We start from the raw sequence: 16,867 nt of genomic DNA, 5'->3' as shown, positions 1-16,867 counted from the left end.
GAACGACAACTCATGGTAGGAAACAAAATCAGATTGCGTCCCTTTGTTTTCCAGGGGATGTGTTTTACGCTGAAAGAACGACAACTCCTGGGTCTCCAGGGGCTTCTTCCCCCGGCGATCCTGACGCCGGAGCAGGAAGTGTATTTCGTCATGCAGAACTTCTACCGCTGGGACAATGACCTTGACCGATACATCTACATGATGTCACTACAGGTGGGTCGTCAGTCTATTTTTGTTTCGATTGCATCGAAAGCTTATTGAAACGCCCTCCGTTTCAGGTGTAGAACCAATACGTGTTGTATTCTGGAGATCTCCCAACTGTGGGGATTGAACCCGTCATGTCCCGGTTATGGTTTTCCATAATCTGTACTCAACCATCAAGGCTGATTACAATAAATTTCAAATTGCAGATGATTTAACATGACTAAAGTTACACATGCCCATGTTCATAACCGATGTATTCTAGTAACGGATGATGATCAAACGTGTCATGTTCGATTGTCGTAGCGAAAAGCGCACGCATCTCTCTCGCCTCTTGACCCTTCGCTCATGCACACTTGCAACTTCGTAACATGACCGTAGCAAGAATGGCATCTTAATTATTCACGCTTGAACACGCGTTACTTCATGTATTACCCTTTACAGGACCGTAGCGAGAAGCTTTTCTACCGGACTATCATGCAAAACGTGGAGCTCATGATGCCCATCATTTACACCCCGACAGTGGGGCAGGCCTGCCTCAAATACGGCCTCACCCTCAGGAAACCAAGGTCAGGAGGACCCCAAATCTACGTTACAATTTAATTGCGTCAAGCTCTAGAAACAACGGCATTTAATGCACGTGCGTAAAGTGTCATCCCAAATTAGGGGCGACACTCTCCGATTTTATAGTGTGTTCGTATAAAGGAAGTATTTACTTAGCGCAAATGCAGTCGATGCGGAAAGTGTCGTCAATTTTACGCACATTCATGAATCCCCGAGAGTCATTGCAAGTACACGATCTAAGGCCGATCTTCAGAAGTCCCTTTCAGACAATCTGTTTAGCTGGCAAATCAAAATATGGCTTTATTGATTTTCATAATGAAACAGATATTAAAATCAACTGGGATTCCAAAGTGTAATTATTTAAAATTCCAAAACAAATAGTTCCGATACATCTTCATGCTTTGCTTAATAAACATTAATGTGTTGTTCTGATTGCTTTAAAATTAAATCAGAAATGTTAGCCTTCGTAGTTAAATAGCCATACAACAGAAATACACAGGACGTAGTTCAGTAGATTGCCAACATGTTGCTAATTAGAGAAGATCTTGCGATACATTGTATAAACCTTTAGCGGCTTATTTGCTTGCTTTTCTCTCTTCATGTATTGATTTACTTTCTATAAGTCCGGTTTCCATTCCAGAACAAATTCTTTAAATCAATTATATGGACTTCTTAATTCCGTATTATCTGACGTCAATAACTATATTGTAGCTCGTACATTATACGGATTTTAAGTTTCTAACGCATGATCTTAACAATTGTGCATGCTATATTTCTATCCGCAAATAATATAATACTTTTCATGTCGCACTACAGGTTTGAAGAAGACAGCTTTGTCATATGTACATGTACATATCTCCTTGCTAGTTTTTCAGATCAAATATATTCGTATTGTCATTTCTATATAATGCTAACATAAAAGTAATTATCTATCGCGGGACTCAACACATCAACTTTCATGAAATTATGCAAGTAGAGAGTTTTCAAAAGCGCTTAATTATGAACGATTATGTAAATTTTTTATGTACACATATCTCAAATGTAATTATTGAAATATCGATATTTTGTTCTTTATTTCAGAGGCCTTTACATCACTATACACGACCTAGGTCACGTCTATGACATCATCTGTAACTGGCCATCGGATGACGTCAAGGTACTGCTGAGCCTCGTTCTGGGAAAACAGGGCTTAATGCATGCACATAAAGTGTCATCTAAGATAAGCATGTGCAGTCCGCACTGTAAAACTGTTCACCTAGTTTGAGATGTACTAAATATAGAGCGTATTTTTTGTATTTATGTTCGATAATGTGTTACTTCATCACAGGTAATGGATACACTTGTCTTAAATGGGCGTTATTTAAAATCGAATTCATTGATGAAATATTCAAAAACTTCCGATTTGGGTATCAATTAATAAATATCCCAGCTAAGTATGTGATATAGGGGTCAAATCACTGACAGCGCCAATACTTTACTACTTAGCATGACGTTATTTTATAGCTTTGCTCACAGTATAAAATATTACATAAAATGTCAATTACTATAATCTTATAATCTTTAATCTGTATTATGGGATAGTAGTAGTAGTAGTAGTAGTAGTAGTAGTAGTAGTAGTAGTAGTAGTAGTAGTAGTAGTAGTAGTAGTAGTAGTAGTAGTTGTATTAGTAGTAGTAGTAGTATAGATAGAGGCATTAGAGGTATTAGTATTCTTATAAGAAGTAGTAGTGGATGTGATGGTGGTGGTGGTGGCGGCGGCGGCGGTGGTGGGAGGAGGAGGAGGCGGAGTAGATGTAGTAGAGGTATTAGTAGTAGTTGTAGATAATCAAGTAGTAGAAGTAGCAGCAGTAGAGTAGTTTATGTAGGAGCAGAAAAAGCTGCAGCAACAACATCATCAATCGTCGCTATTCGATGTATCGATAGTTGTGTTATGTCGCCGTGGTGTAATGGATATGGTGTCCACCTAGCGACCGGGAGGTCACGGGTTCGACCCAGCTGAGGGGCGTTCTAAAGTACTGGTTCTTGGCCCAAGAAACGGACTCGCGAGCGTTACAAATAAGTCGTAAACACTTCTAATGCAATCGAGCTAAAATAAGCAATTTTAACTCAAAGAGACTCAAATATCTGTTGGGCATCCATGTGTTCGCAGGCGATCGTGGTGACGGACGGGGAGCGGATCCTTGGTCTGGGTGATCTAGGGGCCTACGGGATGGGGATCCCCGTGGGAAAGCTGGCCCTCTATACCGCCCTGGCGGGGATGCCGCCCCACCTATGTCTTCCCATACTTATAGACGTGGGGACAGATAACGAGGTGAGACTTTGAGTGAAACTCCTCGCGCAGTAAATTTTCCAATAGCAGTCACTTTTCCAATAGCAGTAACCTTTTCAATTGCGGTAACTTTCCCAATAGCAGTACCTTTCCCAAAAGCATTAATTTGCGCAATAGCAGTTACTTTCCCAATATCGGTACCTTTCCAAATAGCAGTAACGTTTTTTTCAATAGCGGTATTTTTCCTAAACTTTCCCAATAGCAGTAACTTTCCCAATAGCAGTAACTTTTCCACTGGCAATAACTTTCCCAATAGAGATAACTTTCCCAATAGCAGTCAATTTCTCAATAGAAGTAACTTTCCCAATAGCAGTGACTTATCTAATAGTGGTAACTTTCCCAATAGCAGCAACGTTCCCAATAGCAGTTACCTTCCCAATAGCACTATTTTTCCAGTAGCAGTCACTTTCCAGATATCTGCAACTTTCCCAATAGCAGTAACCTTCCTAATTGCAGTAACTTTCTCAATAGCAGTAACCTTTTCAATGAAGTAACTTTCCCAAAAGTAGTTACTTTTACGGCGATATTTAAATGGTTCGGCAATTCTTTATACAGGTGCCCAAGAGCAAAAATTGATATGATATATTTTGGACCGTATTCTTGGAACTTAGTAATTGTTTTAACTTAAAATTTCAATACCAATAAGTAAACTATTATATATTGACAAAAAGGAACAACAATTTTGAATTCAACTAATGTAGTATGTTCTATGACTATTTCTATCCCCATTTTAACTTTGTTAAAACGTGCCGATAGATAGCACACGCAATTTTTTTTTCTGCGAATAGACTTGCTACTACTACTAAATGCTAATTTACGTGGGCCATTTTGATCAAGAACATTGTATCGGCCCGTACACTTTAAACAATCTGATTTTATCTATAATTTAATTTAATTAATGTCTAAATGGAATTTAGCAAAGGTTGGTAGTAAAAGATGTGCACAGTAAAATTATTCATGCATGCTAATCGGAGAGCATGTTCCATGGTTTGAATTCAGATTGTGGAAATTTGGAATCTGTTTAGTTCAAATATAACGCCAAGATTCGTATAACAAGTTACAAACAAAAGAACCAATGCAATCCTATATAAAAATTGATTTTTCATTTCACATATTTTCTTATGTACTGTGATGATTATTAACGCCGCTCTTGTAATGGCGCATTTTAGTTGTGAAATCAATGCATGCCTTAATCAGTACATAGCCGGTAAGCTTCTCTCTGACAAAACGGGGTTAAATGCATGTGCGTTAATTACTTTTCGCGTTAACTGGTTTTCCGCGTAGAAGAGACTTTTTTGAACGAAACATTATCATAAAAGCGAAAAATGTCGTCCCTGGTTAGCCTGTGTGGACTGCACAGGCTATTTTAGGACGACACTTTACGCCCATGCATTAAGCCCAGTTTTCCCAGAGCAAGGTTCATTTGCTTGTTCTTCCTCTCCCACCCCCACAGGGCCTTCTGAAGGACCCGCTGTACATCGGATTGAAGCAAAAGCGGGTGCGGGGAGCCAAGTACGACGCCTTGATTGACGAGTTTATGAACGCCGTCGTGAAAAGGTCTGCCTTGTACCTTAATTATGTCATAAGTGTTTCTCTATATATTAATAGCATATTTTACGCGACAAGCACCTGTTTACAAAAGGCATGCACATAAAACATAAATATAAAGATTGTACGTGTATGCAATATCAGAAGAAACATAGTTCAATACGATTTTTAAAAGTTCTCCTTAATCACCGGGTTCATATATTATTGAAACTTAAATAGATATAAACGATTAACATCAATATTAATATTCGCATGTTCCATCCCATTGGTAAACAAGGTAATATAACATATGAAACATTCGAACGTTTTGAAGAAGAACAAATGGACAAGTGATAATTCAAATCGAAAGATTAAATAGTTCAGTTCAAAACGTGTCATTTAGATGAGCAATGTCATGCAAAAATGGGCCTTATGCGGCCAGCGTAGCTCCAGACTAGCCTGCGTTATCGAGCCATCTGGTAATGCTCTGCCCTGTCCGTTATAAATTCGTACAAGGTATCGTGGCCTCATTATGCATTCGCGCAGACGGGTCAGGAGCTACCCTGTCCGCATATGTTATAAGACCCATTTTCGCACGCCTCGGATTCAGATGTAAAAAAAACCCTCGCAGGTACGGCGGCAACTGCCTCGTGCAATTTGAGGATTTCGGCAACCACAACGCGTTCCGTCTGCTAGAGCATTACCGGAACTCCTACTGCACCTTTAACGACGACATTCAAGGTAGCCAAGCGTGCTTTTGAAAGGCTGTACCCGCATAATTGTATAACCACTCAGTTCTCATAAATCAAGCGTTCGCAATATTAAGATATACTATTATTATATACGTCTGGTAACCTGACCGTTTGTAAATGTGTCTGCTGCTACCGCACATCGATAGAGTTGTAGTTTAGAGTCTGGAGTTGTAGTTTAAAGTTTAGAGTGGTCGTTTACAGTTAAGAGTTGTAGTTTGAAGTTTAGAGTTGTAGTTTAGAGTTTAGAATTGTAGTTTAAAGTTTAGAGTTGTAGTTTAAAGTTTAGAGTTGTAGCTTAGAATTTAGAGTTGTAGTTTAGAGATGTAGTTTAGAGTTTAGAATTGTAGTTTAAAGTTTAGTGTTGTAGTTTAAAGTTTATAGTTGTAGCTTAGAGTTTAGAGTTGTAGTTTAGAGTTAAGAATTGTAAAGTTTAGAGTTGTGGTTTAAAGTTTAGAGTTGTAGCTTAGAGTTAAGAGTTGTAGTTTAGAGTTTAGAATTGTAGTTTAAAGTTTAGAGTTGTAGTTTAAAGTTTAGTGTTGTAGTTTAAAGTTTATAGTTGTAGCTTAGAGTTTAGAGTTGTAGTTTAGAGTTAAGAATTGTAAAGTTTAGAGTTGTGGTTTAAAGTTTAGAGTTGTAGCTTAGAGTTAAGAGTTGTAGTTTAGAGTTTAGAATTGTAGTTTAATGTTTAGAGTTGTAGTTTAAAGTTTAGAGTTGTAGTTTAAAGTTTAGAGTCGTAGCTTAGAGTTAAGAGTTGTAGTTTAAAGCTTAGAGTTGTAGCTTAGAGTTAAGAGTTGTAGTTTGAAGTTTAGAGTTGTAGCTTAGAGTTAAGAGTTGTAGTTTGAAGTTTAGAGTTGTAGCTTAGAGTTAAGAGTTGTAGTTTAAAGTTTAGAGTTGTAGCTTAGAGTTAAGAGTTGTAGTTTAAAGTTTAGAGTTGTAGCTTAGAGTTAAGAGTTGTAGTTTGAAGTTTAGAGTTGTAGCTTAGAGTTAAGAGTTGTAGTTTGAAGTTTAGAGTTGTAGCTTAGAGTTAAGAGTTGTAGTTTAAAGTTTAGAGTTGTAGTTTAAAGTTTAGAGTTGTAGTTTAAAGTTTAGAGTTGTAGTTTAATGTTTAGAGTTGTAGTTTAAAGTTTAGAGTTGTAGTTTAAAGTTTAGAGTTGTAGTTTGTATTCTGAACTCAGGGAATTACCATAAATACACATGGCTTTTTATTGTTACTTAAATAACCATGACCATATTTCTTTTGTCAGTATGCGAATATTCATGTAACACAGTGTAATGACAGAAAAAGTTGTTTGTATAAAGCGGTTAGCTATGTGCTGAAAACAGTCTTTTATTGAAAAAGCTAAGTCATTAAAGTAATATTTTTTAAGTAAGTGCCGCGCTCTGGATAAGGGGTTTAATGTATGTACGTAGTAAAGTGTCGTCCCAGATTAACCTGTGCCGTCTGCACAGGCTCATTAGGGACGACAATTTCCGCTTTTATGTATTTTTCGTTTAAAGGAAGTCTCTTCTTGGCCAACCCAGTTTTAGGCGAAAAGTGTCGACCCTGATAAGCCTGTGCGGACTGCACAGACATAATTTGGACAACACTTTACGCACATGCATTAAGCCCCGTGTTTCCAGAGAGACTATCAATTATTGATACAACGCAATGTTCGGCAAACATTCTGCAGCTTATGTACAACTTAAGTTGACGTCCTATTTGACGTTACGTTTCCGTTACCAGGCACAGCATCAGTGGCAGTGGCCGGGATCCTCGCCAGTCTGAACATCACCGGAAAAAGGCTCCAGGACAACGTGTTTGTGTTCCAGGGAGCAGGGGAGGTACACGGAGATTTGTTTCCGGTGTCCGGTTGTTCGTGCTTGGTATAATTATTAAGGCCAGATAATTTCCGCTTTGCGTTTGTGTGTGTTATTAAATGCTTTAAGTCCCTCTGCGTCTTCATGGCATCATTTTTAGTGGAATTAAATCTGATTTTGTGTAGGTGTATATTGTTATTTATAACCGGTGGGATACAAATAGTTCAGTGTCTATGTTTTGGCGTTTCCTCATTGATGATTCGTTTAATGAATGAATGAATGAAAAAAGTGTATCCAATAGAGATAATACATGTATTTGGTCCTACGGGAACAAATCCTATGTTTAAACTGGTAATAGTTATTAAAATGGCTGACATTCAATGCAGTTTTTATCCGATACACACATTGCATAGATATGATACATCTCCTCTATCTCCCCAGGCCTCTATCGGAATAGCGAAACTGTTGATTATGGCCCTTGAGGAAGAAGGGGCCACAACTCAGGAGGCGTACAGCAAGATCTGGATGGTAGACTCAAAAGGCCTCATCGTCAAGGTCAGATAACCACTTGTCATTTCTTATTTAGCGTTACTCTGAACGCGGCCAAGTATAATTATCCGGCGGGAATATAGGATTTATTGAAGGGGTCACTTGATCTACCCAGTATTGAAGAACGAGTTAGATAAAATGAGTCTGGTGTTGTTTTTACATACAATATCGAGCATTCGCCAAACAGGAAACGGTACTTTCCGAATAATGACTTTGATTAAAACATAAGATCGGGGTGAACAAGTCATTGGAAACGACACGCACATGTACACTGTATTAAGATGTTTAGAGATGGAAAGCATAAAAGCTTTAACGGCTCATAAACCGCCCCCGCCTACTCTACATCCGCATATGGTTATCAATACCTTCGAGATATAAATAACAAGAACTGTTAACTAATTTAGTTACAATTGAACTTTCTCAGTCAATTCAGCACGATTTGTGGTGTTATACTGTCAATGCAAAGTAGTTTCTGAGAAACCAGTTGTGAGTTCTTATAAATCCCTACAGGACAGGCCGTCGGGCGGGTTGACAGACGAGAAGCTTCCATTCGCTCAGTCTCACAGCCCCATTGATAAACTGGAAGACGTCGTAAAACTGATCAAACCGACCGCTATTATTGGTGAGTCAGTCTGCGAGGTGGTGAGAATACAGCCTTCTTTACTACGGCTAGATTCCAGTCATCTGTGTAGTTGACCCGGAAAGCAATCCACTCACCGCTGTAGTTTACCAGGAAGTATTCCGCCAAGACAGTAAATGACCCGAAAAGTAGTACCCCACCCCTTTGTAGTTGCCACATGAAGCAGTCCCTAGAGAATATACTTGGCTTGAAAGTAGTCAACATCACATGGTCAGTGTGCCCAGACGTTTTTCTCCCCACCTATTGCGTTTGTCCTTTAAGAAGTCACCACTTTTGTAGTTGACGGGAAAATTTAGTCTCCAACCTTTATATTTGGCCCAAAAAGTAGTCCGTCACCTCTTTACCTGGTATGAAAAGTACTCTACCAACTCTCTTGTTTGCCGGGAAAGTAGTCTAACCATTGTTTATGGCTCGGGAAGTATTCCGCCACCTCTGTAAATGGCCCGGAAAGTAGTTACCCACTTGTGTAGTCGGTCCGAAAGTATTTCCACATCTGTGTAGTTGGAACAGAAATAAGTCCCGATTAGCTCTGCAGTTGGCAAGAAAGTTGTCACCCCACTTCTATTGTTGGCCGTGCAAGTAGTCCACATCTCTGTAGTCGGCCTGACAAGTAGTCTTCGATCTTTTTAGTTGTCCATGGAAGTAGATCGTCACCTTTGGAGTTACAATGGTAAGTAGTTGCAAACCTCTGTATTTTACGCGGAAAGGAGCCTCCAACTATTGTTTCCGACTCGAGAGGTACAGTAGTGTCCACCTCTTTAAATAGGCCAGAAAGTATTTTTCAACTGCTTGGCCCGGAATGTAGTCCCCCCCGCCTTCTCTGTAGTTGGCCCAGAAACTAATCCCTCACGTTTGTAGTTGGCCCTGAAAGTAGTTCCCGTCACTTCGGAAGTTGGCTAAGAAAGATGTCTCCACGACTCTTTAGTTTGCTATAAAAAGTTGCCCCCACTTCTGCTGTTGGCCCGGCAAGTTCTCCCGAATAACGATTATAGTAATAATAATATCCAAACATTCTCTCTCTCACTCAATGTTCCATATTTGATTACGCCATCTGCGTACAGCATTTAAAATGATGATTTACCTATTTTAAAAATCATTCTTTGTTGTATATAACCTCTCCATCGATTAGACACTAATCTTGTCATTGAAAGCAGTAAACAACAACACAACTTCGAGACTTTGAATAACGTAGTTGATTTCTTTTAGTATACTTAATATTGTGAAGGATGTAATGTAATTAAAAGAGCTTAAAGTCAATTTTAAAATAAAATATTCAGTTTGCCTGTAGGAAAGTTGCATGTTAGTTCGGTATTCAAAGCTATCAAAAGTAAGCAATACCTTTAAACAATGGTTGATTTATCACAATGTTGTGTAGCCGCACTTTCGTGACGATGAATCATGGCGACTGCTGAATTGAAGACAAAGAATACTTTACAGGCACGAGGCATATAATTTTTTAGACACAATTATATACCGGTACATAAAAAGTTTGATCATATACTGAACGGAGACATCAATTACTAAACCCTGTGTAGAATTCTATATCGGATAGGCGCTGAAATATCTCGTCAAACCACGTATTAGAATACCAATTATTTGCAATGGAATGATGTGCTTGAATCATCATCCATATGCACATTTTATTTTAATAGGTGCCGCAGCACAACCAGGCGCTTTTACCGAAGCTATTCTCAGAAGTATGGCGGAGTTTAACGAACGCCCGATTATTTTCGCTCTCAGCAACCCGACGAGCAAGGCCGAGTGCACCGCCGAACAGGCATATCAGGCGACAGACGTAAGTCGAACTCTTGAAAACAACCACGTGGTTCTGATGTTTGAAATTAAGCACCAACGTCAAACACGCAAAATTATTTTATACCAGATGATTTGTATTCAGTTAGATAGTGAACATAGGTATGAAGTATGTGTAAAGAAGGCATTAGTCTTTTGAAAGCTATGAAGTTATACAATTCCATTAGCAATTTGAAAATTAATGGTTGATATTACTTTTTACCGATCGAAATCAAATACCAATTACACATCACAGCACCTATCGGGATGTGCTGCGTAAAAATATTTTACAGCTATTAATTTAATTGATACGTATCATTAAAACAAACAATTATTTGTCTCAATACGAGGAAAATCATTTCACCGTTTTCTTCATCAATGCCTTTTACGAAAATTTCATTTAAAAATGGACACCTGATTTACCCAATGAAATTTATTTATTTATGTTCTGTCCCAAATTAACCAGGGCCGGTGCGTGTTTGCAAGCGGAAGTCCCTTCAATGCGGTCACCCTTGGCAACCAAACATTTCATCCTGGCCAGGGCAACAACGCGTACGTGTTTCCGGCAGTTGGGCTCGCCACTGTGGCGTGTGACATAAGAACTATACCGGAGTCTGTGTTCTTAGAATCGGCAAAGGTTTGGCACATTTCCGGTTATTGATGTCGTTGCTCTTACCAAAGGAAGCGTTGACAATTTAGACGCCCTAAACATGCTTAGCCCCCAATGTTTTTTGCATTGACGCTCCAAGGCGTTGATCCCAAATGTTTTATTAATTGCGGAATATGTGTATGTTTTTCGTGTCGTAAATCGATGCCTATATACATCCCGTTATTAATAACAACGAACTCGTTATTTATTAGTCAAGAAGTTCGTCGATCTCGAATTTGAGGCGCCTTTATGCATGTTCATAACGGAGAAAAACTCCATAAATATATATTTTTTTAAATATGGTTTTGAACGTTCTACAAGTACTTTTATACTAATGTCAAAACTGCTTTTTTATATTGAACATTCTTCCCAATACAGCCTGAAGTACAATAAATAAACGTTAAAAATGTGGGTGGGTGGGTGGATGGGCGTGTTGGTGGGTGAGTGGTTTTGGGGTCGGTGGGTGTGTGGGTGGTCGGGTTTGGGGTGAGTTTTTCTTGGGTGGGTTTTTGAGTGAGTGAGTGAGTGAAGTATATAAATAATAAATGAATGAATAAATTAATTAATTAACAGATAAATTAATCAATAAATAAATACATTTATAACGTTTCAAGTGATGATTTTAAGAAGTAATCACACCTTTATGCATGACCTATCTATTCACCCACACCACTAATGTTCGCATTATTCTTTCATCGCGTCTTTCTTTCCATGCCCAGGCGCTTTCCAAGATGGTATCCAGGGAGCACCTAGCGGAAGGGCGCGTGTACCCGCCACTAGCGGATATCCGGGAGGTCTCCACAAACATCGCCATTCACCTGGCGGAGTTCGCGTACTGGAACCGCCTGGCGTTCCACTTCCCGGAACCGGCCGACAAGGGAAAGTTCATCCGGTCACACCAGTACAACATCGATTACGAGACTTACGTGCCGGCGCTGTATAACTGGCCCGGTCACAACGTTGTATAGTAATAAAATGGGCACTTAGATCTTAAATTTCGTGCTTTTTTGTTAGTGTTTTTGTTTGTTTTAATAATAGTCGTGTGTTTTGCAACGTCCACCATATTTAATGTGAAATAATACTGTATCGGTGTTTTAATGTGAACCTCCGTTATTAGAATTGTTTGTGTTATGTTTTATATCGAAACTATGACCCAAAATTGATATTAATTTTTCACAACGTCGGCATTGTTTTTGAAGTAAAACTAATCAAACGATCTAAACTGTTTTTCTTTGTTATTTAGCAAGTTTTGCATTCCAATATTCTGTATGTTTAAAAATGCATTTAAGTATATAAATGCAATTATTGGTACTTTTTACATATACATAATACATTAATATTGATTATTTTTATTTTCCACATTTATATGTCTACAAAATAAATCAGTTTAACTTATAAAAGCTCGATGTATGTTTTGTTATATGCTATTGGTACTACTAGTTCACGTGCTGGGACTTAATGACAATAGGATCTATATACTATTTATGCAACCATTATTTTTCATGTCGTTGCAATGCATCTAAACATATAATCATCGGTTACTATAACACTTTTTGCTAACCTAAAATTGAATTACTTGTGTTTAACCCAAACATTATTTTGTTATTGTCCAATCATATTAAGGTATATGGTCACATGAGCTCTTTTGCCTTATCAAAATCGGTCTTTGCCATTATTGCTCGGATTTTTCATAACGCAGATGTCTCAACGTGTATTGTGATTAAATTGACAAACTACGCTTTTAAGCGGTCATATCAAGGGTTATATAAACACAATTATATTGTGTTTTAATAACTATTACTCATTTGCAAATGCGACAGTATGTTGCTTATAATAATAATAATAATAATAATAATAATAATAATAATAATAAGTAATAATACTAATTACAATGGTAATAAATAATTTGAACTAGATCCATCTCTTCGGTGTAATTAATTACACTCAAATATTGCACATTTTATCGCACCTGCTAATTAAACGCACGCATAAACGGGTATATGGAACTTTGAAATGGGAAGATGCCACGAGACATATGAAAATATGAGTGGTTTTCTGAGAAAACTGGGCATAATGCATGTGCGTAAAGTGTCGTCCCAGATTAGCCTGTGCAGTCCGCACAGGCTAATCAGGGACGACACTTTCCGATTTTATGACATTTTTCGTTTAAATGAAGTCTCTTCTTAGCAAAAATCTAATTTAGGCGGAAAGTGTCGTCCGCACAGGCTAATTTGGGACGACACTTTACGCACATGCATTATGCCCAGTTTTCTCAGAACGCGTCTCATATATTCCACAATTTACAGTTGCACGTTCGATGTTGCCCCGCAAACTCACACATATAGTATGTATGTAAAAAAAGGTAAGCGATAATGTTCAAATAGCGAATAATGAAACGATTTTGGGAAGAAACATCATAATCCGGGCCTAGTTAATTGTCGGAAATGCGTAAATGAACTTAAGCTATAATAATTATATAACTTATTATTTAATTTGAAAAGTTATTATATATCATCTTGCAGCACGTTTATGAAGAGTAAATAGTCCATACATCTCATCAACGAAGCTTAAAGAATTAAGTACTCATGTACATGGTTGTTAAAGTTTTCCAAAAGTAATCTTTAGTTTCAACATAATTAAAAATAGCGACTTTATTTTCGTTCGCACAGGCATCGAAAAACCGGCCATAATATGTTAAACATGTAAACTAATAAGTATTCTATACTAACGGTCTTATCGCTAAAACTGTACCTTCTTCTTTGACAGTGACGTCATCACATGCTGACGTAGGCGGTTCCGTTTCCGCATGATTCGCCGACATAACATGCAGCCGAACTTCAGCAGCGGAAGCAGCGCCCACCGGCGTCTCTTGTCTGGTTCCAAGCTCAACATATTTTTAGCGCATGCCAGCGAACATCGCTTGTATGGTTCCGATTTTAATAAGCGTTTTCTGTATGGTTTCCCCGATTTGCTTTCTTGCATGTTTTTTTGTTTTGTTTAGAAATAATGTATCTTCAAACTTCATTATTGTATTAAATATGTAATTAACTCGGGTTTCGTACAAAATGCTAAGCAAATATTTGACATTTTTTTATAATTTTAGTTTCACATCGAATTTCTATATATGGCTGGGTTGAACGAATACACTGCTGGAAACAAAACACTTTGCTATACGTAATTAATGTTTGGTATCCTATGTTTAAGGAAGATAACTCGTATTAAGTAATTCTTTATTCCTTCCAATCAGCGATGCACAATCTGACATTCGATTAACCCATTTATGCCTAGTGGACTCTTCCATCCTTCTAAATTGGATCAATTTATTTCCAAAATTAGGGATGTCTAGTATATTTATTTCTATATTTAAATTACTTCTAACAGAAATTCCTTTAAGAAAACAGCGCAGATCCAGGTGAGACGCCGCATAATGCGGCGTCTCGTCAGGGTCTACGCTGTTTGCCAAGGGCTTTTTTCTAGACGCTAGGCATAAATGGGTTAAGGAAGATAACAACTCGTATGAAGTAATTCTTTATTCCTTCAAATCAACGATGCACAATCTGATATTCGATTTAGTTGAATGTATAATAACCGTAAACGTTACCTCCAAATATGTTCGTATTTCCAAGTTTTAAGATATTAAAAACACTGTAAGTCCGCATTGCTTTGTATGTAAGTAACTTGAACAATAATGAAGACATATTCCCCAAAATGTAAACAATCTGCGTGAGTCTCACTTTTTTTTGAGGTCGTAGTTTTTGTTATTATCAGTACAACCAAATTGCAGAATCTAGCAAACTGCAATCTAAGCGTCCGTAATAGGTCTTCTACCTGTCTTGGGAACTTTCTAAAGGGACAGAATAAACGTTTGGGGAGGGGAAACTTTTTATTTCAATCCAAACACAAATCTTACAATTTTATCTTGTATGCTGTTTTGGTTGCCAAAGTATAAATATATTAATTCTTTAAGAAAATAATAACATGTTGCAAAAGATAATAAGGGTTTGTCCACAGGCATCATTATAAAAACCACCAAAAAGAACCCACAGCACAACATACCTTACATTAATTTGCCATATATTATGCTTGCACAAGCATTCAACGTTTTCGAATTTAAATTAAACTACAAACGCATAGAAAAACCGAGCAACGAAAGTTATAGTTTTAGGCCAAGTGATAAAACAAGATTTCATTATGGCTGTGCAGCGTATGTTAACTGTTAGATTCTTTTGCATAAAGCACAAAATCTGCAGATGTAACCCTTTAAAAAAGATGGACATCGACCGGACAATCCGGTGTAAGAGGATTGCTTAGTTCGTCTGCCCGTGGAAGAATGTCATCGACAAACAGATTGTAATTGTCCTCATTGATGGTCGATAGCATTCCATTGCTGCGATTTCAGGATTAACCAGAGGTTATATGTGTGATGCGAAACGTAACAATACGATGACTTTTTTCAGTTTTAAGGTTTTTCTGTGTAGTAAATGATGATCGGCTTACATGTCCAAACATACTATAGCCGTGCTCTGTGAAAAGGGGGTTTAATGCATGTGCGTAGTGTCGTTCCAGATAACCCTGTTGCCTATGCGGGAAGTGTCGTCCGACCAGCCCGTGCGCACAGCACATGCTAATTCGGGACGACACTTTACGCACATGCATTAAGCTCCTTTTTCACAAAGCGTGGCTCAATACATGTTATTTTATTGGTGATAACCGGTATGTTATTTTTGTTCTTGTTTTTAAAAAAAAGCTCACAATTAAAACTAAAAAAAAAAACGAATAACTTGTCAATGCGTGTACCTTGACTATGATATAATTCCCCAAACTGAAGAAAACAACTTTGTGTACAACTGTTACGTTTCATTTTGTTGAGTGACAGCACATAACAAACTGTTCTGTTCTAAGTACATTAAAGTGCCATAAGGTTCCTGTATAATTATACCGTTTGTTCGTTTTTCGCTTTGCATTCGACAAAACGAAACACGAAAATCAACGTTCTTATAGCCGAAAAAAAACAACGAAAATATCAAATTGTTCTCTTTTGCAGTTTTCTACCTTTTATATTATTACTTTTGAATACATTAAACGTATTCAGAGAACTATTATAGAGAATAAATAGTCGAGTCTTGGGACAGATCTTGTTGGCTTGTCTAATGAACGAATGAATAGATCTAGTGTAACGTTATATTATGATACCAATGTACACGTCTGCTTTTGTTTGAAATCATTCGATTTGATTTAATGTATAACATCCATTTCAATAACCATTGCACAATAAACTATCTTTGGTCATTGAAGCTTATCTCTTCAAGTAATTAAAACAATCGAATTACCGGTATTATCATTGTATTCATATATGTTAAGCAAATGAAAAAGTTCCGCATTGTTGCTAAACATATGAATTAAATTAGTATGGTGACCCAACTGCTCTGAGGTTCACTGCCTCGTGCAGCCCTGTCACGGCACGTCGTGTGCCGTCCGGGCTTCTACACGTCGGGCATCTGACCGGCAGTGTGCTCTCGTACCAGGTGTCCACGCAGGTCTTGCATCCACCCAGTGATTTGCAACAAGTTGCAGATATAGGGTGCGACACTGGTCCTAAATTTATCACTCTATGTCGTGATGATGGGTAGAGCAAATGTTTGTAGCTTTAAGCTATGAGTTGACGCACTCTGTTCTTTTAAAATTGTATCATCATGGTTATGTTTGGTGCTTCTTTAATTAAGACAAAAATGTGCTTATAACAATTATAAAGTTATTTCAAACCCACAAACAAGGGCTGTTTAAAACCCGCATGCCCCCCCCCCATATGGGCTGTCGGTTGTAATGGCAGACATTGTGTGAATCCGTTTTTTGTCACTGTGACCTTGACCTTTGACCTAGTGACCTTAAGATCAATAGGGGTCCTCTGCCAGTCATGATCAATGTACCTATGAAGTTTCATTATCCTAAGCCTAAGTGTTCTTGAGTTAGCATACGGAAACCATTTTACTATTTTGAGTCACTGTGACATTGAACTTCAATAGGGGTCATCTGTCATGATCAATGTACTTATGAAGTTTCATGATCCT

At 37.9% G+C, this 16,867-nt stretch overlaps 1 protein-coding gene across 2 annotated transcripts in view; it reads left to right on the top strand.

The window, feature by feature from the left end:
* Nucleotides 1–16,867, top strand: part of LOC127852183 (NADP-dependent malic enzyme-like) — a 72,687-nt gene that overhangs the window by 12,633 nt on the left and 43,187 nt on the right. Inside the window, exons 3-14 of one of the 2 annotated variants that reach the window (XM_052386057.1) lie at nt 55–213; nt 646–770; nt 1,846–1,921; nt 2,915–3,076; nt 4,548–4,651; nt 5,253–5,362; nt 7,097–7,194; nt 7,612–7,725; nt 8,230–8,341; nt 10,012–10,154; nt 10,617–10,787; nt 11,519–12,015. In XM_052386057.1, coding sequence (XP_052242017.1) covers nt 55–213; nt 646–770; nt 1,846–1,921; nt 2,915–3,076; nt 4,548–4,651; nt 5,253–5,362; nt 7,097–7,194; nt 7,612–7,725; nt 8,230–8,341; nt 10,012–10,154; nt 10,617–10,787; nt 11,519–11,767 — 1,623 coding nt within the window. In that variant the 3' untranslated portion in view covers nt 11,768–12,015. Of the gene's footprint in view, nt 1–54; nt 214–645; nt 771–1,845; nt 1,922–2,914; nt 3,077–4,547; nt 4,652–5,252; nt 5,363–7,096; nt 7,195–7,611; nt 7,726–8,229; nt 8,342–10,011; nt 10,155–10,616; nt 10,788–11,518; nt 12,016–16,867 lie in introns of those variants that run through there. The other variant, XM_052386058.1, reaches the window with a different exon arrangement.

The sequence above is a fragment of the Dreissena polymorpha genome, chromosome 12, assembly GCF_020536995.1.
Source record: "Dreissena polymorpha isolate Duluth1 chromosome 12, UMN_Dpol_1.0, whole genome shotgun sequence".
Lineage (NCBI taxonomy): Eukaryota > Metazoa > Mollusca > Bivalvia > Myida > Dreissenidae > Dreissena > Dreissena polymorpha.
The sequence above is the reverse complement of the archived record's forward strand: the minus strand, read 5'-3'. Positions and strand labels throughout refer to the sequence as shown.